Source organism: Sinohyriopsis cumingii, chromosome 11 (genome assembly GCF_028554795.1).
Source record: "Sinohyriopsis cumingii isolate HCF-2022 chromosome 11, ASM2855479v2, whole genome shotgun sequence".
In the NCBI taxonomy this organism is placed as follows: Eukaryota; Metazoa; Mollusca; class Bivalvia; order Unionida; family Unionidae; genus Sinohyriopsis; species Sinohyriopsis cumingii.
The window spans coordinates 70727267-70752642 of NC_142971.1; the positions used below are offsets into that span (position 1 = coordinate 70727267).

Below are 25376 nucleotides of genomic sequence, written 5' to 3' on the forward strand. Positions count from 1 at the left end.
ACAGCAAGAATCGAGTGAGAAACCCGATGAGAACTCCAAGTTCAAACCCTACCATTTTCCAGTCTTCTTACCTGACTATTGTGATTGTGCCCGTCGATTGGACACGTTTCAGAAATGGCCTACGGATAGGGAAGGATTACCTTCTTCGCATGTTTTAGCTAGAACAGGATTTGTCTACTTGGGACCTGAGTCAGGATTGGGATACGAGGTACAGTGTTTCGCTTGCGGACTGAAGTTACGAATGGATCTATGTATCTATAAAGATTCAGCTATTCTGGAACATACTCGATGGTCTCCGCACTGCCCTTACCTTTCTATGGCCTTTCCACCCATTACACTACGGTACAATGTTGACGGTACCTTAGAGACGGTACCTTCCGAAACAAGACATAAAAAACGTAAAAAAGGAAAGATGTACAAGCTGGAGACTGCATTGCGACTAGTATAAAAAGGGGGCTATGGTCAAGATCGATAGTTCATTGTGACTACCAAGACCGAGCGAACAAGATGAATACTTTGAAAAAGACATCGTTCCAGTTTGGGGATTGTAAAAAAGTTGTATCTTCCTCTAGTGTGACTAATATTGGATGGATAAGACCCAGGCATTGCGACGGAAAATGTCCGGAAGGAAACTGCGATTGTCCATGTGGTTACCATTGTAATTGCGTAACGGAGTTTGCAGACGAGTGCGATTGTGAGCCTTGCGATGGGACCGATGCTGTACCTTGTGACCTGAGCGATGCCGTAAAGCATCATGGGAACTTTAGTACCCCTACCCCTGTCATGGAAAGTGATGCTGTGCGTGTCAAACCTGTGGGATGCGAAAGCGATGCTGCTCGTCCTCTTGGACATTTTACTGGGTTTCGTTTTAAAGGGGAATGTCGACCTTCACGTTTACCTCCCTACGGATGTCATCCAGCCCTGAGCAAACTCCTACCCATTTCACTCAACCCTCATCGAAACGAACCTGTGAAAAACGAATATTCGTTTCCTGTGCGTTTGTCGGAATACTGCGACTTTGAAAATCGTCTTCAATCGTTCAAAGGAAAATGGCCAAAGTATCTGGGAGGACCGACCCCCGAAGAATTAGCCAGAGCCGGATTTTTCTACTTGGGCGAAGGAGATAAAGTCAAGTGCTTCAGTTGCGGTGTGTCACTTCACCACTGGGAACCGCAAGATTCGGCCTTCGTTGAACATGCTCGATGGTCACCGAATTGTCATTACTTACCCTTAGTGGGACCGAGACATTGAAGTAACTTTTTACCATAATCATCTGTTCATGGATACTTTACAAGAGAACATTCGTGCTTTGCCTGTGGAGTTGAGAGAACGCATTTATCGAGAACTGGTCAAAATACAAGTGAAACGTAAAGAACAATTGCATCCGATACGTCACCGGTGTTTGAACCACTGGTACCTGAAGGCTATACAAGGATTGATTCAATTGAAAGTGTTCCATCGGACAGACATTGATCAACGATCCTCTAGTTTTAAAAAGGATTGGTTTGGTATGGACGATTGTAGTTACATCATTGTAAACGTACTGCATCGAATTCCAGAGGAAGAGTTAACGAATTACCAACATCTTGAACACAATGTCAACTTGGTGAAAGAGGAAACTTCTGAACGAATTGTAATGTGTAGATTAGTGACTCAACGATTTAAATTCGACACTGAAGTGAAACCATGTTTGTGCAAAGAGTACATTTCTTGTGTCAGACCAAAGAGGATTTAGTATGACCTATTCATGGATACTTTGCTAGAGAACATTCGTGCTTTGCCTGTGGAGTTGAGAGAACGCATTTACCGAGAGCTGGTGAAAATACAAGTCAAACGTAAAGAACAATTGCATCCGTTACGTCACCAGATCTTTAACCACTGGTACCTGAATGGTATAAGAGAACTGATTCGTCAGAAATTGTTTCAGTGGTCAGACCTTGTTCAACACTTTGAGTTAGTGAATGATCGAAACGTTCATTATTTTGGTTACTTCGAGATTCACCTACAGCAATACATTGAGGAAGACAAGTTAAAGGATTATCAACATATTTTACGTGGAATCTACTTAGAGGAAGAGGAAACTTCTAAACGAACTCTGAAGTTTCGGTTACAGTATGCAAGATTTAGATTCCCTACTGGAGAACGAAGATCTCTGGCTAGAAAGTACGTGTATTGTTTCCGAAACAAAGAGACTATAAAAACAGGCTGCCTTGCCACGACTTATGTCACATGTCATCCAACAGATTCCGTGGAAGGAACTCAATGACCATATTCAAACCGTGGATCATTACCATCAATTATTACAAGAACTGTATCCATTCAATTTTGGACGACAAGTGGTGTGTGTCTTAGTGACTTGTTTTCTGGGATTTCGTTTACCAGCCGATTCTTTGTGGACTCTTTACGATCAGTACTTACCACCTCCATGGCCTTAAATGGTCACGAAAAACTCCTTTTGTTCAAAGCCTTGCGTTTTCATCTGGATACTTCTCGACCTCAACAGGAAAAAAAGATTCGTCAACTTTTAGCGACCCAAGACGTGTATGACGATGTGTGTGTAGCTTGTGACTTACACCCTCATTGGACAGATGTTCGTGATTGGAAAAAGGGGGGTTTTGAGGCTTGGACCCAAGAAGTGGCCCAGTATGCACAAGAGTTGTTCAAGGAAAAAAGTTACTTTTCAACCTGTGTTAGTGACGGTGCCAGAAGAACCCGTCACCGAGAACAACCACTCGCTTCAGGACAGGACTGTCATGGACATGCCTGAAAGGTCATTCCGGGAGGACACTTGTGTGACAATACCTCATGTAGAAACTGTAAGAACATTACACACTGTCCCTAGGACATCTTGGTTAACCAAAACATGTTGTACAGACACTTGTTTATATTTCACTTTGATCGCTTTGCTGTGTTTTATATTCCTGTACATCACTATTTGGGTTGTATGTATTTTTGTCTTTCGTGTTCATATTTGAAACATTCAATAAACGTGTTCTGAAAAAAGTATATAAACTCTTGTCTTGTTTGTTTTTTCGTGTCACAAGTGACATTTCTCATACCATGGCTACCTCTGCTGTCTCTGCTCCCTCTTCCTCTACTGTCAAAGTCATCGACGAACACTTAGATCGTGCCAGTTGGGAGGCTTTGTATCTTCGCCATCCCTTTAACATGCTCATTGCTGGACCTAGCGGTTCAGGCAAAACCGAATTCGTCAAACGTTTGATCGAACATAAACATCATTTGATCGATCGGCCACCTCAACGGATCGTGTGGTGTTACAAAGAGTGGCAATCGGCGTACAGCCTCTTGCGTGAAAGTCAAGGCGATTCCATCGTGTTTGTGGAAGGCATTCCTAAAGAAGACGATGGCATCGTCTCTGACTCCCGTCTAACCCATTTGGTCATTTTCGACGACATGTTAGGAGAAGACGAAGAAGAAATTAAATTGTGGTTCACGCGCAAAGGGCATCACCGTAATGCCAGTGTCGTTTACATCACCCAAAATTTGTTTCAACAAAGTAAAGCCCATCGCACCATCAGTCTCAATGCGCATTACGTGGTCTTGTTTAAAAGCCCTCGAGATAAATCGCAAGTGCAAGTCTTAGCCAAACAGTTAGGAACGCCTTGGCTGACTCAGGCGTACGACGATGCCACTCAAACGCCACACGCCTATTTACTCGTCGATTTGAAACCTACGACCCCCGAGGATTTGCGATTTCGTACCCACTTGTTTCACCACTGGTGCCAAGACGGAGGGCCTGTCCTGTACACGTCTCCGTCCTCGACTTCATTTCACTCCCCATAAAAAAATCTATAAAAACCTCAGACCCTTTTTCGTCTGTCTCACACAGTGTGAACATGACGTCCCTTCAGTCACATCTTCCCGTCAAATTGATTCGTGCCTTGTATGGCATCAGCCGAGAAAAAGATCCACAAACACGAGCCCGTGTCTTAGAAGCTAGTCTCAAAGAAGTCTTACGATGGTTCACGGTGACGGCACGTCAATTACTCCAAGGAATCATTCAGATTCCTCATCAAACCCAACGCTTTTTCGATCGAAACAAAGTCGCTTTGGTCCAACTGGCCGATCCCCGCATCGACACTCAAACCAAAAAACAAATCATTTTGAAACCTGGAGGGAGCGGTACTCTAGGAGGGGTCATCATTCGCTCACTCTTAAGATGGGATCCTAATGCCCCCAAAGTTATCCCCAAGACAAAAGTCCAACGAAGCCCCAAGAAGAAAAAGAAAAAGACCAGGTCCCCAAGAAGAATAACTTCTCCAGTGGCAGGACCCTCCTCTTACCAGACACCACCACCATCACCCCGGAAAAAGAAAAGAAGCCCCAAGAAAAAGAAACAGAGAAAAAGTCCTCAAAAAAAGAAAAGTCCACAGAAGAAAACTAGTCGCAAGAGAGGCACTTCAGCCAGGACGCAACCTTACACTCGCAAGCCACGACCTGCCACAACGTCTCCGGCAGCCTCACGTTTGTCCACTTCTCCGTTGATGTCACCAGGAACTGAAGAGTACTTGGAGACGTTGATCACACCAAGAACTTCTCCGTTGATGACCCCCAAAAGAGCTTCCCCAGTGGCAGGACCTTCCAATTTAGCAGCAGTGGCTGCTGCTCACAAAGTACCTTCTCCCAAAATCAAAGTTCAAGAAAGATCGGGCATGTTACAAAGTTTACTGGATTTGTCCAAGCAAGAACTGGCTCGATTTAGTCCGTTACGTACCCCTGCACGACGTGTCATGCCTGTCCTCAAACTGATAAAACGTAAAGACAATCAGTGGCGACGCGTTCCAGTATAAAAAAGGCCTGTGACCGAGTAGGGTATCAGTGTTTTTAGGTGCTCCTAAAGACTCAAAGATGTCACCCTCCAGAAAACCCCAAGGAAAGAAAAGGAAAGGACTACCACCACGTTTAGCCAAACATGGGGACCTGTTATCTGTCCTGTCCAAAGCTTCTCCACCCCTACGAAAAAAACTCATTCAAACGGCCTCCAAAGAGGTCATCGATACCGTGTGCGAATGTTGTTTGAACGTTTTGAAAGGCACTATCCCTTTGTCCAAACACCAGAAACAATGCTTAGGCAAACATCGTCACGTTCTTCGGAAAATGGTTCAAAAGAAAGTTCCCATTCGTCAGAAAAAGAAGATGTTGGTCCAACGTGGAGGTATTTTACCTCTCTTGTTAGGCCCCATACTGAAAGGAGTCTTGGGAACCATGTTGGGAGGACTGATGGGAGCAAGATAAAAAGGCCTTCGGAAGTCCCAAGATCTCAGAATTCATCCCTGACAACCCCATGGAAGGACGAAAACTAGCTTTAGTGCCTTACAAACGATGGATGGAATACCATCGGTGGCAAGAACAACGCACCCCGCATTTACCTCCCAATCCCAATTTGAGCGAGATGTCCCAGTTACAACACGAATTGCAATCCTTGCTGGATTGCCAAGATTTGTCCGAAACAGAAAAATCGCAAAAGTACGGTCAACTCTTACAAAGACTGCAACTCTTTCACCAGAAAGCTTTAGACGAAACAGCTCTACCCACTTTGAAAGATTTTAAGACCTTGATGAAAAGTCCAGCACCATCACCAGTACCAGTACCAGTACCAGTACCAGTGGTCAAGACAGAAAAAGGAAAAGAAGAAGAAGAAGAAGGGTTTCAAACTCCACCCGAAAAAGTACGCAAGTTAACAACACCACCTACCTCCAGAATTGGATGGATTAAAAAGATGATGGCCACCCCTTCTTCCTCACAAGAGAAAAAGAAAGTGAAGACAGAAGTGAAGACAGAAGTGAAACAAGAACCGATATCCCCCGCTCAGACATCCTCCTCCTCCTCTTCGACACCTATTGCTGGCCGCACACGCAAAGCCTTGCAATCCAAGAAAATACCCCAAGAGAAAAAGAGTAGCCTCTTCCAAGAGTGGGTGCCTTATTAAGACACCAATCAACACAAAAAAATGGAAAAAGTCTTAGCTAGCATTTACTACGATCCCTCGCATCCTGCAGGTTACGCAGGAGTTCAAAAATTGTATCGTGCTGCCAAAACCCGACTGAAAAGTCTCCGTTTACCTCAAGTGCAACGATGGTTACAAGAACAAGCTACCTACACTTTACACAAACCCATTCGACGCAAGTTTGCCAGAAGTCGCACCCGAGTGGAAGGTATCGATCATCAATGGCAAGCCGATTTAGCCGATGTCTCTCATTTGGCCAGCTACAATCGTGGTTACAAATATTTGTTTTGTGTCATCGACGTCTTTTCCAAATTTGCCTGGGTCGTGCCTTTGACTTCCAAATCGAGCAGCGAGTTAGTGCGAGCCCTGCAACGGGTGTTGAAACAAAGCGGTCGTCACCCTCTTCGATGGCAAACGGACAAAGGCACCGAATTTCTGAACCAAGCTTTCCAAAAAGAATTAAAGAAACGTGACATTCATTTTTTTACCACCGAGAATCCCGAAACCAAAGCCAGCATCGTGGAGCGTTTTCAACGCACTTTGAAAGAACGCATGTGGAAATATTTTACGCATCACCACACTCTGAAGTACATCGACATCTTACCGCACCTGGTGCAAGCGTACAACCAATCTTACCATCGAAGCATCGGACGTGCCCCGCAAGACGTGACTCCCGACAACGAAGTGCTGGTGTTCGAGCGCCTGTTCGGTACGTCCCCGACGAGGGCTGTCCCTAAGAAAAGTGGAGAGTTGGCCGTAGGAGATTGGGTGCGCATTGGCAAAACCAAACGCACTTTCGACAAAGGTTACTTACCTAACTGGACGACCGAATTGTTTCGCGTCACTGGACGAGTGCATGGCCGTCATCCTGCCGTCTATAAATTGGAAGACATGAACGGAGAAGTACTCAAAGGAACGTTTTATTTGCCCGAGTTACAACGTGTCACCAAAAAAGAAGACGACGTGTACGACATCGAAAGCATTCTCGAACGCAGAACCCGTAAAGTGGGCAAACGACGTGTCAAAGAAGTCAAAGTACGTTGGAAAGGATATCCACCCAGTTTCGATTCTTGGATCGACGCTTCGCAAGTCATCGACTATAAAAAGAAGAAGTGACCATCATGCCCTTTCACACAGCAGACGCAGCTACGTCGACCAGTCCTTCTTCCCCTAGTTCTTCTGTGCAAGATTTACAAAAACAACCCTTGTGGGTGTGGTGTGGAGAACGTGTGCCTAAAACGCAAATCGTCTTTTTCTGCCAAATCTTCGTGGTGTATTGTGTCATCGGGGCAGCCATCGCCAATTTGAGTTTGCAACAAGGAGACAAACAATTGTGGACCATTTTATTGAGCAGTTGCATCGGTTACCTGCTTCCCAATCCCTCCCTGAAATTCTCCTCGAACGGGAACGTTGTGTCCAGTGCCAGTGTCAGTCACCACTCCAATAACAACCAGAACCCCATTTTGGGCGGAGACACGCCTCTGACATCCACTAACCCCTCGGACAGTCACAGAACTCTGGAATTATGAGTCACCAAAACCAATTTTACTTAACCTTACCCAGTGACAGTTCCATGGAGGTGTTTCCCAACAACACGTTGTGCTGTTACACGGCCAAATTACCTCAAGCCATCCCCTTAGATCACGAAGCCCATTGGGAAGTGGCTTTAGTGGAAATGATTCACCCGACCCAAGTTCACAATGTCATTCCCAATCAAAATAAATTCGATGTGGAAGTTCATGACGAGCCATTGCAAGAGTACTTGGATAAGAATGTCAAATATGACAATAAAACCTATAATGAGAAAACTAAAACGTGGACCTACCACTTTGTGATTCTCCCAGGCTATTATTTCAGTGGTCATCATTTGGTCAGCGCCATAGCCTCCAGGTTTAATGGCGTGTTTGGGAAAGCTTTTGACATTGTCAAGAACAAAAGTGTCACCCTGGAGTACCACAAAGTAGCTCGTCGCTTCTTGATGAAATTTGAGCGAAGTAAAATCGTGTCCATTGAATTTTGTCCTGAATTGTTTGACATGTTGGGCGGTAACATGGAGCTGAGGAAGAAATTAGAACAAAAAACACCACCCGAATTACCCATCATTTACGACAACGTGACTTTTGGCCAGTATTTTAATAGCCCGGTAGAACTGAACCAAGGACTGAATTTGATCTTTGTGTATTCCGATGTGGTGGAATACAACGTGGTGGGACACACCTCCGTGCCGTTACTGCGTGTCATTCCTTTCAAAGTGGATTCTGCCACGAACGCTGACGAGGAAGGTGGAAACACTTACCACGTCCACCGCGAATTTGTCCATCCTCACTATTTGCCTGTCAGCAAGTCGTATTTGGACACGGTCAACATTACTATAAAAGGAGATTTGGGACAAAATATTCCATTCACCAAAGGAAAAGTCACGGTGAAACTCCATTTTCGAAAACGGTTCTCTCACGACTCGTAAGTAAGTAAGTCATGTATCCAGTGTACCAAGGGGTGGCTCGACAGCGAGGACACGGTTTAGGAGACATGTTAAAATCGGCCTTTCGTTCGGTGGCCCCAGTGTTGAAACCGATGGTGACACGCGGATTGCACGCCTTGAAAGATGCGGCACTGACACAAGGCAAAGAATTTCTCCAAAATGTCATCATCGACAAACAAAACCCTAAAGAAGCCTTCATGAGGGCAGGCAAAAATGTCTTGCTGCAAACGGGCAAAGACATTTTGGGCCGACGAGACACACCTATAAATGCCCTGCACGCTACCGAGTCAAGCATTCAGCAAGGACAAGGCAGAAAGAGACGACGAAGAAGAAAACACCCTTTCACCAGACTTCAAGCGAGAAAGGCCAAGAAAAGAAGAACCGTTCGAGACTTAGACGTTTTCGATTATTGAGACACAGCAACAACAAAAAATGATGCACCGAGAGTCTTGCGCCTGTTCCAAGACGGAACTGGATCTGTTTGCCATGCCCCCCACCATGATGACCATGCAAGAATCCCAATGGGTGGAATTTAATCCCATCTCCTCACTGACCGATTCCGCTCCCATCGAATTTGAAATCAAGGGGCAGCCCGAAGATTACATCGATCTGAATAGCAGTTACTTGTACTTGAAAGTCCAAGTTCTAGAAAAAGATGATAGTGGAGTAGATGACGCTGACGAAATAGCTCCCGTCAACAATTTCATGCATTCCTTGTTCAGCTCAGTGGATTTGTACTTGAATAACAAACTAGTCAGCAGCAGCATGGATACATACCCTTACCGTGCCTACTTGGAAAATCTCTTGACGTACGGAATAGATGCCAAGGATAGTCATCTCAATGCCTGTGTGCTGTGGGTAGCTGACGAAGCGTGCAAGTTAGAAAAAACAGATGGAAGCAATTCCGGCTTTGAGGCAAGAGAAAGCAAAATCTTAGAGAAGAAGAGTTTAGAACTGATGGATCGTTTGCATTTGGACATGTGGTTGTAAGAGAAATATTTGCTGAACGGGGTCAATGTCCGCTTGAGACTGAATCGCAGCAGTGCCGCTTTCCATTTGATAGCTGCTGATCCTGCTAAGGCTCCTAAAAGCATAATCCAGGAGGCCAAACTCTACGTACGACGCGTAGAAGTGTTACCTAAAGTGGCAAACGATATCAGTCAAACGTTGAGCAGAACGACTGCCAAGTATCCCATCCGACGTGTGGAAGTGAAAACGTTCACCATTTCAGCTGGACTGCAATCCATAACCGAAGATCATCTGTTCCAAGGACAGCTACCCAAACGTTTGATCCTTGGTATGGTCACGAATTCAGCCTTCAACGGAGCCTTCAAAGAAAATCCTTTCAACTTTCAACACTTTTCAGTGAAGAAAGTCGAAGTCAGTCGTGATGGCAAGACCTTGTTTACCCGACCTTTCGAACCTGACTTTGATCCCAAAAAACTGAATTACTTGAGATCGTACTTGTCCCTGTACGAAGCCACCGGCCAGTTAGGAACCAACACCAGTCACGGCATTGAGTATGAGGATTATGCAGGAGGCTATGCTTTGTGGGCTTTCGATTTCACTCCAGACCAAGGCAGCGACGAGGGACATTTCCACCCTATAAAATCCGGCCAGATTCGTGTGGAACTTCAGTTTGCAGAACAACTGAAACAGACAGTGAACGTCATCCTGTATGCAGAATTCGATAATACCATAGAAATCAACAGTTTGAGAGAAGTCATTCTAGATTATTAGAAAGCCATGGAAGACTGTTATCCCTCTTTACCTAGTGGAGAAACTTTGGAGATGGAATGTAAGGAGACCGTGGAAGGAGAAGAATCTCAAGACAAAGACGAAGAAGTTTTGATGAAGTCGAGATGGCCAGAACAAGAAGCCCATTTAGTCTCCTGTTTTGCCAAACACTTGGTCGACAAAATGACGGAATTGATCAAGAAAAATTGTTATGGATGTCAAAACGATCATCCCAGTCAAATTCAACACGATAAATGCCTGATGTTGAGTCAAGAAGAAAAATTGGACGAGTATCTGGACGAAGCTTGGAGTCTCATCTCGAACAAAGACGTGTTGCACCAGTGGTATAAAGACTTGCGTGAACATTCTTGTCCAGCATTAACCACTCAAGAGATCCATCGTATCGAAGCTCTCCTGAATCAGAGTGAGGAAACAGAACGAATAACCGTTTATTCGTCAGACATTTTCAAGCAAAAAGTCAGGATCGAATTGACAACTTATTATTACCTGTGAAGAAGAAAACAAACACAAAAAACAATGGATACCTGGGAACTTTATTACCTTTTGAACCACAGTTCGTATACGTCTTCTTGGAATCCCGTCGTCTGTGCTAAAGATGAACTCCCTCATCGCAAACCTAAAGACCATCAAGCTTACGTGATCAACACGGACGAAAGTCATCTCCCAGGAACCCACTGGGTAGCCGTCTACTTTCCTCAAGAAGGATGTGTGGAATATTTCGATTCGTACGGATTGCCCCCTTTAGAAGACGATATCATCGACTTTATGAGAAGAAATGCTCAAACCACCCGATTCAATAACGTGAAATTACAAGGCACAGATTCCTTGGTGTGTGGACAGTACTGTGTGTATTTTCTGCATCATCGCAGCCTGGGCTATTCCTTAGAACATTTAGTGACTCATTTTGATCCTCGTTCTTCTGCTAGAAACGATGTGAAAGTAGATCGATGGTTTTGTGACCATTATGCTTATCTTTTGTCTCAAGCTAGGAAACGTAGTGTCCATCAATGGCCTAATGATTTCCAACAGTGGAAATCACAATTTCATTCACAACGTTGTCAGCCTTGTTTAAAGTAGATTGCATTTAAAGAAAAAAATTGTTTGATGTTATAGTGTTGGATTATTGTTAAAAATGTTGTTGTTAGTTAGTGTTAAGTGATTTTTGAATAAAAAATGTTGTCTTTTGAAAAAAATCACTTTGTCTTTTGTTTAGCTATAAGAATGTTGGATTGATGCTCTTTCATTTCTTACTATCCCTCTCATGACACTCACTAAACGTTGCGGCTCGAAAACCGTGTGGGGGATGTTTTCCTTCACGTCCGCGCTTTAACTTTAAGAACCGGGTTGTTCCCAGTCTAGCCATCCATTGTCGACTCATCCTCCTAAGAAGATGTGCTCCAAACTAGCTAAGCTCAACGAAGCCTACGTGAATCTGCATAGGGTCAGACACAGTCTGATACCGAAACCAGAAGAAATAGAGAATGTGAGAATGTTAAAAATCACTGAAGACCTGATAGAAGAGCTCTTCAGAGAAGAAATGAGCAGGGAGAAAGAAGAATGGACAGAGAAGTACAGACTTCAGAGACAGCAGCAACAGCAGCAACAACAGCAACAGCAACAGCAACCTGAAGCTGACAGAGGCTTTGTCGATTGTCGTATCGACACCAAAGAATTCTTCTTCTCTTTCCGAAAAAGCAGACCTATTGCCAGAAAGTCTATCCTCAGAGGACATCGCATTCTTAGAAACTGAAAAAAGAATGCCATAGCAAAACAAAAAACAGCCCTTTTCAGGGCTACCCAATACTCTAGAAAAGAAATAACTATTAATTTGCCAATGTGTGTAGGTAGAGTAGTGTGAAAATAAACACTAACTCTTTCTTTAAAAATATGAGGGTATGTGTTTGTGTGTTTGTGTTTGTAAGTGATAAAGTAAGTTGGTGTGGATAGTAGATTAAAATGATGTTTGTTTTTTTGGGCTGTTTGAGGTGTATATTTTGGGTTAGATTGGATTGCTTTGCGTATGTGGATAATCTATTGAAGTGATGGGTAGCATAAAAAAAGTGAGTGAGTGTTTCTTTTAGGTCCGCGCGTTGTTGTTGTTTTTTTTTTTTGGTCATGATCTAGGTAAGATGAATTTTATGTTTTTTAGGGGATGTTTTCCTTCACGTTCGCGCTTTCAGTATAAATTGAAACTCGTTCGGCAGTCCAGCTACCCTTGTTGATTGATCAACACAACCAGAAGAATGACTAGCAGAATAGTGAAACTGTTAGAACTCCAGATGCACCTGGAATATGCCAGGCGGATAGTAAACGAACTATCAGCGGAGGCTATAGTAGAAGAAGCAAGAATAAAGAAGGAAGAAGAGGAGAGAAGACAGAGGGAAGAGGAGGAAAAGAAAAGAGAAGAGATGATGTCGTTTAATATTCCTGAAACAGAGGATTGGGGTGCTGAAGCGAATCATCCTCCCTCTGCGCTCCCCAGAAGAAAGGTGAAAGAAGACTGGGGAAGAAGATGCGTGTGCGGCGCCAGGCCAGGAAGGTGCAACCATTAGATAGGTGCATCTGGAGTTTAAAAAAAACAGCCCTTTTCAGGGCTACCCAATACTCTAGAAAAGAAATAACGATAGATTTGCCAATGTGTGTAGGTAGAGTAGTGTGTATATAAACACTAACTCTTAATTAAGATATTGTGAGGGTATGTGTTAGTGTGTTTGTGTGTTTGTAAGAGCTCAGGTATGTTTGTGTGAATAGTAGATTATGGGTTTCTTAGCAAATGTGGAGAGTATAGTTGGGGTTATATTATATGAAATGAAAAAGTGGGGGGATGTTTTCCTTCACGTACGCGCGATGTTGGGTCATCATCTAGGTAAGATCCATTTTATGTTTTAGGGGGATGTTTTCCTTCACGTTCGCGCTTTTCGTATAAGAACCCACAGTATTCGTTGTTCAAACCATTCTGCAAAGAATACAAAGAAGATGGCGTCAAACCACCTTAAGAAAATGGAAAAATTGCAAAACGTTATGGACAATTTAGGAATGTTTGAGCAAATGTTGGTTAACCTAAACGAGGATCACTACTCATATAGTCCCCATAGAGTGAAGATGGAGATAAACAATTTACGAAAAATGAAGGTAATCATTAGTGATCTGTTGAAAGAAATCAAGGAGGAAAAGGAGGATGAAGAGGAAATGATAAGGATGAGAGAATGGAATGAAAAAATTGAAAAAGAAGAAGAAAATGAAAAGAGGAAGAAAGAAGAGGAGGAAGAGAAGAAGAAAGAAGAGGAGAAGAAAAAAAAGAAAGAGAAGAAGAGTGTAGGAGATAAAATAAGAACTTGGTGGAGGAAAAGAAGAAATTAGAAGAAGAAGAAAACCCAAAGGCCCTTTTCAGGGCCCCCATATTTCTCGAAAAGAGATAGTCTTTTGAATTGCCTACCCCTTTTTTAAATTTAAATTTAAATTTAAATTTTAAAAAAAACTTTTTTTAAAAAAAAAAAATCCCATGTTAAATTTCCCTTGTCCGTATAGTATCCCACGATTTATTCCCATGTTCAATTCCCTTGTCCGTAAAGTGTCCCACGATTTATTCCCATGTTAATTCCCCTTGTCCGTAAAGTGTCCCACGATTTTTCTCCATGTTAAATTTCCATTGTCCGTAAAGTGTCCCAAGGGTGTTTTTAATGCTAATTCCCATTGTCCGTAAAGTGTCCCCCTTCACTACTTACACGTTATTGTGTTGTACTGTATCTACACCTTATTGTGCTGTACTGTATATACACCTTATTGTGCTGTACTACATGTACACCTTATTGTGCTGCACCATATATAGGAATGCTAATCATATTCGAGTTTGTATTAACATACTTACGAAAGCAAAACATATTTAATTTTACTTTGAATAGTCTAGCAGGTACGTGTGGACATCTGCGCTTCGCAAGCACAAAATGTTATTTGAAATTTTTTACTGAAACTTCATCTGATGTTGTGGGTGAGGGCAACGTTCCCTCTGAGATAATGCTGTTTGGGTAGATTAAGTATGTTGAGGCAATTCGGATAGTAATTCTTTTCCAATTTTAGCTTTGTACTATATTATGTTTCTTTCTTCTTTTTTCTAGCTGGTCAAATTGAGAGTGTAAGGTAAATTTTGATCGTAATTCCTTTCCAAGTCATACTAGGTGGTTTTTGATGGCTGTTGGATTGCTATTAATTACTTGGGGGAGGGAGGGGGACCAGACAGAGGCCCCCCCCCATTTCCAAAAAACTTAAAAGGTATTTTATGTTTTTGTGTTTCCCCCTCAAATATGTAGTATGTTTTATTATTAAATAGAATTTTATATAAAAAAAATTAGTCTTAGAATTTTTGATAGGATATTTATGTTTCTTTAGTGTTATCTAAATGGTTGTTCGTCCAAGCCTGGGTTTTTTCACTATGTTCGAAGTTCCTTCTCTTGTATTTTTTTGTGACCTTTGCTAGAGGTCGCCTAAGTCTCAGTATCTGCTATATGTAGTGGTGCTTTATTGTGTACGCTATTTTATATATGTTTGAGACCGCAATTTTAGATTCAGTGTTATTTTTCTCAGTTGTATTTCTTTTCTACTAATTTGGATTTAGGATCCGATGTATTCTATTATGTTATATTCGATTAAATAGTTTTGGTTTTAGAATTTTGACGATGGAACGGTGTACTATTTTTTTTTTCCATTTTTTTCCCCCTTGGTTTTTTTGGGAATTTTTTTCTATTGTTTTAATCTAATTTAATTTGTCGTTCCTCGCGGTAGCTCTAGGAGTATCAATAGGTAGGTTACGCTCGATTCAAGGTCCACATTTCTTCATTTTCACTGTGTTTCTCCTGAGCCAAGTTAGGCCTCCTTTTACTAATTTATCTAAATATTTTATTAGAAAGAATCCAAAATTGTTTATTTTCCACATGTGGGTTGGTCAAACCATACAGTACGGGAGCTGTATGGTTTTAAGATAGATAAAGAGTAAGTAAAATTTTAAACTATGAATTAGCCCCTGTTTGTGTTTTATGTCTGAGTTTGGTCTGTTCATGTTCTACATGGAAATTTTTTTCAAAACTCTTTCATGGGCCTGTCCACTTCGCGTAGCGCCATGTGACTTAGCCCCATGATGTCATAGTCCTTACTTTCCCCATGTAGGTTCCCTGTATCTTTGTATATTGTGTCATTAAGTTTCCTAAGTTAGGTAAGAATTATATATATATATATATATATATATATATATATATATATATATATATATATATATATATATATATATATATATAGATAGATAGATAGATAGATAGATAGATAGAAATAAAAAAACAATAAAAAAAAAAAGAAAAAAAAATCTAAAAAAGATAGAAAGAAAATAACTTTTTTCCCCTTATACTTCTCTTTATCTCTTTATCACAATTATTTGCCCACAGGCCATCATGGTGTCTACTATGTACTCTCTAATTTTGTATAAAGTGTTTTTTATTGAAGTCTCCATCCATGTATAATATATTTGCCTTTTTATATCCCCCCCCCCTTTGTTTATTTCTTCTATCAATTTCAATTTACATGTTTTCCTGCTCTCGCACTGTATCATTGTGTGTAGTTTATATAAAGGGGCTTTTTTACACAGTGGACATTTTGGCGATACTCTGACCATGTCCCGTCTCACTGCTACCTCTCCTATCAACCATGCATTGTGCATGTATTTGAAGCAGAGGCTTTGTATTTTTAGGGAGCGTAATTTGGTCCAGTGCCCCCATGCTCTTTTCCAGTTAATCTCTATGTTCTCCTGTTCTACTTTACTTTTAGTTTTTCTTTTGTTATTTCCTCTCTAATGTATCTATATGTTAGTTTTCCACCTGGTCCCATAAACTTTTTATATCCCTATATTTGGTTAGTATTTCTTTGATATGTCTAAATTTTCTTGGTATTTCTAGTTTTTTTATACAAGTTTATTATTTTTATAAATGTCCCCCCTGTTTCTCATTGTGAACCCAAACCCGTAGATGTATATTCTCTCCCATGGTGATGTTGGTATTGCTTTAATCTTTTTAAATATATTTATAATATTTGCAGTCTTTATCCAAATGGGGTTGGGAAGTGCTAGTCCCCCCTCTCTTGTGCTCTATAGAAAGTTTCCCTCTTGACGCAGAGGGTCTTAAAATCCCATATGTAATTAATAATCTCCTTATCTAGTTTTTCTAAATTTGTATTTTCTATGTCAATAGACTTGGTAATAAAATTTATATTCGCGTAGATGTAGTTTTGGCCACTTGGGCCCGTTTCATTAGACATAATGGCATAAGTGCCCATGTGTTCACATTCGTTTCTAATTTCTATTTCATATTTTTATATTTTTTTGTTCTTCTCTTATCCCAAAATAAATGCCCAATGCATTCACTCTTTCTTTAATTAGGTGTGGTGGTAATCCTGAGTGATTTCCTCTCTAGCTCCCTATTTTCAGTATTTCAGTTTTTTCATGATTTATTTATGACCCAGAGGCCTTACCAAATTTTTCAAATTCCTTCTCTAGGTGTTTAAAGGAATTTTGGTCTTTAATGAAGTTCGTACAATCTTCTGCATGCTGTAGCATTTTTATTTCGTCTGTTACATTTGGAACTGTAATACCTTCAATCTTCCTATTAAGTCTTATTCTTATACTTAGAATTTCAATTGCTGTTACCTATAATAGCATAGACAGCATTCCACATAGTTTGGAGTTATGTTTTCAACAATCTCGTGATTTAAAAGTGATATTTTAAAAATAACATACGAAAGTGATTAAATATTTTGAATTGGAAATAACACCGTAATATTTAGCATTTCTCACAATTATTCACTCGCTGGTCCAGGAAAAATGCTTTATCCACATGTAATAGCTTCACTACTTGCGATGAATGTGTGATTTTATAACTATTGAAACATTTATCACTTCAGTTCATTGCCTCTTCAAATCAACACAATTCCATTGCCTGAAATGACAAATGAACTCAATCGACTCTAAAGAAAGTTTTGCCATTCTTGATAATGGGGTACTTTTGAATTCCATTTCACTCTGATGATATGTTACCACAAAAATGTATTCTGGTTCAACAGGATTGGTGTCGTTAGTAAACTTTATCATGGAAGAATTGAGAAAGTGTAAAGAGCGCATGTCAAATAGGATGGAAGCAGAGAACATTATAAGGACTCAGGTACGTGGAATTGAGATTTTAATGGAGGAATCCCTGCAGGATGTATCAGTGCCTGCCGAAGTGATTGAGCTACTTGGACAAGCTCGTAGTATCCTTGACAAAACCGATATCAATTCTATGCCAGTCAGCGAAGACCACCGGTACAGGGCCTCGCAAGTCTATACTGGGCATAGGGGCAGACCTCTTTATGACATAAGAAAGGCACAACTACATTTTTTCATCGGTAATTTCTTAACTCAACTGACACACTAACATGCTGTATATTATATTTACATGTTCCATTGTTATCCCCTAACACATAAGCAGTGTTTACTGCTTCCAACTTCTTTATTTTTCTGATGTTCATGCACAATATTTGATAATGCTTCCGTATGCAAGCATATCATAGAGGTGTCATTTTTAAGCGTTGATAGTTTTCAATATTGTAAGACATGACATTCTTTCTTGAGTATCATTATCTGTCCGTCTGGCTAAATGATTTCGTTATCCTGAATATTATAAGGTATCGGGATTTAAGCTGTTTATACAACAACACTTAGGAAATGATAAATGGTAAACATCAGTTAGGTAATGTCAATGAGTATATTATTCTCACACCACCCCGTTCGTTTGTACCCCGTTACAAATTTTGCAATAAAAAAGTATCAAGAACATAAAGATGCACGAAATTAAGTAATTTCATTCACTGATTTATAATTTCTAAATTACAGTTGATAATAGTTCCCTAACACTGCGGACCTATTGGCATTTCAAATCAAACGGACGCTCTCGATATAAACAAGCGACAGATTGCTCACTAACCTTTTCTGGTTTATAGAACAGTCCATTTCATTAAAAATGTCTATGTTTAATATTTCGTGACCAAATTGAGCAAATAAAAAGGACAACTCTCGTATACACATGCTAGAGACATGTAACACCAAAAATTTCCGTAATTACTGAAATTATCAAAGACGGTGAACTACATTACCCCTGTTGCTTAAAAACATAGACTTGCCTATGCAAATATGGCGACTATGTTACTTACAAAACTCCCGTTTGATTCGAAACGCCGACAAAATGACAGTGCATGGCACTCTTTGGTGACAATCAGGTTAGAAATTATGAATTAAATGACTAAGTTTTGTGAATTTTTTTATATCCTTGATGCATTTTCGTTTTAACATCGGTGTGTGTGTGTGTGTGTGTGTGTTGGCAGGTTTGCAAATAAATGGGAGCATGTACGAATATTTTAGTCCTTAAAGAACCATGTATTGAAATTTAATTTATAGTACTGTCAAAGACTTCACATGCTATTCTACAATCGATAATTTTACCACCGTACATTATAAGAGAAATTGTGTTTTCTTTGGTTTGTTTGCACGATTCTTTATTCCATATGATATATATATATATATATATATATATATATATATATATATATATATATATATATATATATATATAGTCATGTAGTGCATTTTTTCAAAATTAATTGAATTATTTCATAACGCAAAACTTTCCTCAAGTAGAAAGTATAAAAAGATAGGATATTATTAGAAACATATATCCTATGCGTCTCAAAATAATCATTGCTTTTATTTTCGTTTTAATTAAATAATATTTTTATTACCAAATGTTGTAAAACATTATTTTAAAAAAAAATCTGTCTGACAGTTTATTTTCATATGGTGTTTGCATCCCTTTATAAAACGTCACACGTGATTGGGCACTCTCAACGTGCTTTGACCTCATGTCTTTTTATTGACGTCATCTGTTTTCATGCATCAGAATTACATGCGTAGTTTGAACATTATTATTTTCTTTTCCTGTATGAAACTTCATTCGTTGGGTATTTGGAATAGAAGTTAAGTGGCTAAGACTTCATCGTGTATGAATAACTATACTATATACCTTATGATGTTTGCACACGTTTGCCCAAGAACTCAGATGATTTTGAACCATCGTGATCGCGCTCGGGCTCAAAACGTCTTCCTGGTGCAAATTTTGTATTATCATACACATATAATTAAAATGTGTCTATAGTGACAGTTAATGATTTTTATACTCTGAAATTTTGTCTTTTAGACATTACTAACCGATTTATATTCTCTCTATTATATCCACATAACATAAACCTTTATATGGAAAATCTTTCTCGTGCTTTGGAAAATTATTTGTAATCACGTCTGTATTAATTTTTCTCCAGAAAATTACTTTACATCAGGAGATATGGCAAGTATGCTTGGGGTAAGCAGGAAAACTGTAGAGCGGAGACTAGCAAACTTCCGCTTGACTCATGGGATACGATTCAGTGATATAAGTGATATTGAGCTAATATCGATGGTGCATTCAATAATCAACAACTTTCCTCGTTCAGGTAAGAGTTCTTTTTCTTCAACTAAATGACTTCTGTGTGTACAGTAAAATAGTTGTTATTTATGTTCATTGATGTGTATATTGTTATATCAGTTTTGAAATTTTTATTGGGGATGGGGCTTTGCTTTTCCGCAACTGTTTTTAAAGATCAATTAACGACTCTAACTTTGTAGAGACTCCTGGTCATTTTTCCATACAGCGACTTTGCCCAACATATCCCAAGCGCCGACTAAAAGATATTTCGGCATGGGGCTCAAACTGTAGATAATAACTGACGTGTGTTAAAAACTCTCATTTTTATTTGCAACAAGAATGGTATTTAAACAGATGAAAACATGATCAGTGCTTTCATGAACTGTGCCGATATCGTTTAACTGCCGGTGATTGTCATAGACTAACAAGTGCAGTTCGATTTGCATGTAAAACGAAATCTTTGTGGGAAAGCTTGAAGGCATTTAACTGTCTTGAAAGTATTGGTCCGAAGTTAATCAGATTCAACAAACAAGCGATCTTGCATACATTTATCCTATCACATTTCAAATTCAGTCCAGTGGCCTGCTACTTCTGCAGCGACCTGAACACTACTAAGCTTGAAAAATACAACAACAAAAACATGCTTATCGGTGTGAGTATGATTATTTACACAAGCATTTATCATTAACTCTTAAGGCAAAACTGACAACCCTGAAAGTGTGCAACTTAGGTCATGACTTTAGAGACTTTCAAATTCTGAATAAGTGTGCGCTTCCCAATGTTTGGATAATTTATATGTTTTAAGAATATAATAAATATTTGTTTATAAATACAATTTTAGATAGTGAATTATGTTAATTGCCCCAGCAATGAAAACCTCATTGTATGACAAACAAATAGTTTATGTATGCAACTGTCATTCTGTGGAATGAGCTACCGAATCACCTAAGAGACCAATCACATTTTAATTCATTTAGATCCTTAATTTTATCCTGGAATGGTACCGACTGTAAATGTTATATCTGCAAATAAATAAACAATGTTATTTTTTATGAATTCAATGCTTGTAGTCATGTTTTAAATACTTGTTTCTTTAGGTTTAAAGACAATCGAAGGTCATCTCATTTCACAAGGTATCCATGTACAAAGAGAGAGAATAAGGAGAGCAGTTAGAACTGTAGATCCGGTTGGACAACAATTGAGGCAGCGAAGGGTTTATTCAGTTCCGTCCCCTCTTGCCTTGTGGCATATGGATGGCAATCACAAACTGATACGGTAGTGTTCCACTCAGTTATATTACATGTGCTAACAATAAATTATCTCAGTACCCAAAGTTTTGTTAATTTAATTTCCTAGGCTCCGAAATCTTAAAATTAAATAACACATAATTTTACTCCAAATTTTCTATATCTTAGCATCTCCAAGATAAAACCTTTCAATTCTGAACACATTTTATTGGAAAGAATAAAGTTACAGCATAAAAAATTCAGTCATTTCTCTTAAATAGTTCGGACGTATAACATGAAAATTGGGCAAGGACATCATAACATCAGATCCATAAATGGCAGTTAGTTACTTGTTAATGTAAGTATTATTAACGATATTCAATACATGTTGATCTTGGACGTTGATGATGATTAGATAAGAGTAAATTTTTTGCTTATTTTCCCGATTTTTACAAGTCTATCATGTTGGAAATGACATATAGTAGTGGGTCAAGTTGATGAAATAACGCATATACAAATAATCTCTCAGACATGTTTTGTTCCTCATATGATCTTGTCGTGTTATATGATATTCATATTAATTGCTTAATGTGCCAAGATGATTTGATAATATATGCATCTAAAAGTAATGGCTTGCAAAATGCCGACGGAGACGGTGTCTAACTCTTTCACACTAACACAATTTGAGGTAATATTTCATGTAGTTGGTAAACTTATCAATAATTGGCAATTAAAATAAAATTAATTGTACTGAGGTTAGCAGAACATAATAATTGTTTAATGCTCTGGTAAGCTTGAATATTTTTGTCTAAGTAAAAAGTAGCCATCGCAGACAAATGCGAAGGTAGGGGGCTAAATTTATAACCTCTATTCTTCAACCTATTACAACTTACGATCATGAAAATTGACATAATCGACTTTGATTGATGTAAAGAGGTTAAATGACATGAATGTTTATGACTAACTATTTATTAGGATTTTGACATTTTGTTTTGGACATTAAAACGTTTAGCAGCATCGAGTTAGGTAAGTATTTCCATCTCATATGCAATGTTGAACACATAATACCGGGTACATCTATCGGAACACCCAAAGGATTCCCTTGCATACAGATGCGCACATGAAAACACAAAACAGTGACACGACTATATAGTGCAAGATTCTAACAAGCTTAATCAGATATTTAGGATTTGAACATGTTTGGGAGATAAATATTAATAAACTTTGAACAGAAACAGCTTCAAACATTTGTACAGTTGAAACTCGCGGTTGTCTTACAGCTATTATTCCAAGAGATGCTAAATATTACTCCATTTGTGTAAATAAAGCAGAGGCCGAAAAACATTTTGTCTGCATTGGTTATAAATATAAAGACAAGAGAGAATTATTATTTCATACTTTTGAGGAAACTGGGTTTGATATTCATATGGAGATCAATAAGTTATTTGGTCATTTAGTATTCATGTTTAATTAAGATATGACACCAATAACTATGAATCTTACAAATTTCTGAGCAATACAATGTTTAATAAGAATGAATCAAGAATGTGTTGACATTCAATTGCTTAGCAAACTTTATAGGAACACTTGGAGATTTTCTTCAGTTATAATGCATTTCTTAGCTACTTTCAAATATCTTAATAACGGGAGTTTACATTTAACACTTATGTATGTGGAGTGTAAGGTATGATGGACGACATTCGAGAGTGAGAGATCAAGCAATGTGTCAGTGATCTACTTTATATTAGATAATAATACGCGCGGTGTTATCATTGTTATATCCATCTCTTGCAGGAAAGCAATACATTTTCTTGTCTCATATAACGTGGAAAGCGATATACATATATTCTACAGATGGCATTTTGTAATACACGGATTAATCGATGGTTTCACAAGACTTATTGTCTACCTAGCTTGCAACTGTGATAATAGAGCTTCAACAGTTTTAAACCATTTCACTGAAGCCGTTTCCAAATGGGGCCTTCCTTCCCGAGTGAGAGGGGACATGGGTGTGGAAAACCGTGAAGTTGCTCAGTACATGCTCTCACACCCTCGTCGGGACCTTAATAGGGGAAGTTTTCTAACTGGAAAAAGTGTCCATAATTTGAGGATAGAGAGGCTATGGCGTGATGTGTAGAATGCTGTGTTTCTTTATTTTATGAGCTTTTCGTATCATTGGAAGTCAAAGGCTTTTTTGATCCAGATTCGGAGAAACATGTATTCTGCCTGCATTATGTGTACAGAAATGTGATAAACTACAGACTATTCCAGTTTATGAATTCATGGAACAATCATAAATTGAGAACTGAGAACAACAAGACTCCCTGCCAGCTATTTATACTTGGACTGCAGCGTATATTTAACGAGAATCAAGTTATTGCCAACGAATACTTCGAAGAATTAGCTCAGGCGAGAAGCTTGTCTCGTTTTAAGCAATGTGGCCTATTGGTAAAGAAAGAAACCAGAAAGACTGAAGAGATTTGAAACTGGGCACTATACAATCTGCACGTTCCTTAAAATACCTACCATTATTGTATCAATGTGTGTATGTGTGTGTGTGTGTGTGTGTGTTTGCTTCTAATTAGCAGTGTATGTGATTACCAAAGTCATAACAAATGACTACAACTTCACAGTGTGCTACTTCGTTAAGTAGAAAGTACCTGTATTTTCGAAATATATTCTATCAAGCTCATAAAACATACAAAATTTACAATCAGCGAAACATTACAATAACAATATAAAGCAAAATTCCATGCATGTCACTATAAATAGCAGTTAAAGGACATCTGATTGTAACATTTCTGCTTTATATAACTTAACAGACAGAATTCGACAAAATGTTTAGAATTTCAGAAAACTGTTTGTCCAATATCGAGGCACAATTTCTTTTAGCACGGAAAACTTTCATGAGTTTACCATGCAGACCAAATTACAAATTTGTTTATTGCCGGTTCTGCAAGACAGTATATGCTATTCTCTTAGCCTAACATTTGTTGGTGATATTTGGAAGTTAGAACTGTGCCACCGTAGCTCATTCTCTTAAACGAATTCATTTCTTAAGAGCCAAACTTATTTGCGTCTTTGAATCATTTTTTTTAACTATAAAAAATGAATGAATACATTGCAGACAAAATTATTATTAGTATTATTTTCTTCATTTAGGACGCTCTACCAGAGTATGGAATGGATCCAGATGCACCGTTACCTGAGCCAAGTGATGAAGACAATATCGACGTGCCATAAATAGAGCTACTTAATGAAGAACAGTTGCATTCTTTCAATGCCAAAATGCGTGGAATTCACGTAGCTGACCTTTCTGACACTGAACCATAGTTGCATGCTTTAGATTCTGTTGATGAGGTTTTGGAAGTTTGAAGTCGATAATTCCTCTACTCTACTACATTTCCGTTGATTATATGGGGCGATTTTACTTTCTGCAATTGCTCAAAGCAGTATCTTGTCATCAGTGACAACTTTCTTTCATTCCTCCATTTGTAATTAAATTCATCTTAACTCCCTATTTGTAAGATTACAAATGTATTAATAACATAATCTTTGTTCCTTATTAAATAGACTGTGATCCAATACAGCTCTATGTTTAAAATAATAAATGAATAACTTGTGCAAGACTGAAATCTGAGTATCAAATCTACTCCTAATAGGTATGTCCGATTGTACTAAAATCTAATTAATAGTGTTGATAGTTTTTGTATTATAAAAATCCAATAAGCGGTAATAGAACATGCTTTTGATTTAATTCAACTGAAATCTCCGCAGAGTATACATCTTACCTGTATTTTTTCGTATTTATACAAATTCTGTCAGTATTATCAAGCATTTCTCTGTGTAATTCAGGGATAGCACTTTCCGTTCTGTTTGGTGTATATTTGCTATCCTCCATGATTGATTATATGTACCCTGATTTTTGTATAAGTTAATTTCAATCAATGAAAATGTCACTTACGCCGAGTGGAGGCAGTACTTTAATAAATAAATACAAATTAAATAATTTATTTATCAACTGAAAGTTGTGTTCTAGTTCTATCTTTTAGTTTCTTTTAAGTGTAATCATCATAAATGCAATGTGTCCTCTTGTAACTAAACGTAAAATGCGTCAATCTTTCTTAGCAGCTATGTCCGCGCGCGTTTCTCCGAGAACCTAATTAAGTGCCGACCGTGTTTTGATAACTGACTTGTGGAAGTATTTGTTGTATTGTTGCATTGAACGAAAAGCTGGCCTCCTTTGTATTATCACGTTAAGTATGTATTTTGAATCAAATAAAGGAGGTGGAATAAAAGAAAAGTTAAAAGGCACAAAAATCTTATAAACTTAAAATCTAGTGATCCCGGTCGTATGTCGTGTGAACTCGCTTCATTTGAATAATCGAACACTGTTATAAATGTTATCGTGTATG

At 38.8% G+C, this 25376-nt stretch overlaps 1 protein-coding gene across 1 annotated transcript; it reads left to right on the plus strand.

The window, feature by feature from the left end:
- The first annotated feature begins 17332 nt into the window (after positions 1-17332).
- Positions 17333-24988, plus strand: LOC149788683 (uncharacterized). Its single transcript, XM_089975568.1, has 4 exons — positions 17333-17627; positions 19593-19763; positions 20833-21010; positions 24124-24988. Exons 1-4 carry the CDS (start codon positions 17333-17335, stop codon positions 24206-24208), a joined length of 729 nt encoding a protein of 242 aa, XP_089831694.1. The 3' UTR covers positions 24209-24988.
- Positions 24989-25376: the final 388 nt, after the last annotated feature.

Coding starts and splice junctions, on each gene's coding strand:
- LOC149788683 (XM_089975568.1), top strand. CDS start 17,333: ATGGAAGAATTGAGAAAGTGTAAAGAGCGCATGTCAAATAGGATGGAA. Junction 17,628..19,592: donor ACAACTACATTTTTTCATCG/GTAATTTCTTAA, acceptor ATTTTTCTCCAG/AAAATTACTTTACATCAGGA. Junction 21,011..24,123: donor GGCAATCACAAACTGATACG/GTAGTGTTCCAC, acceptor TTCTTCATTTAG/GACGCTCTACCAGAGTATGG.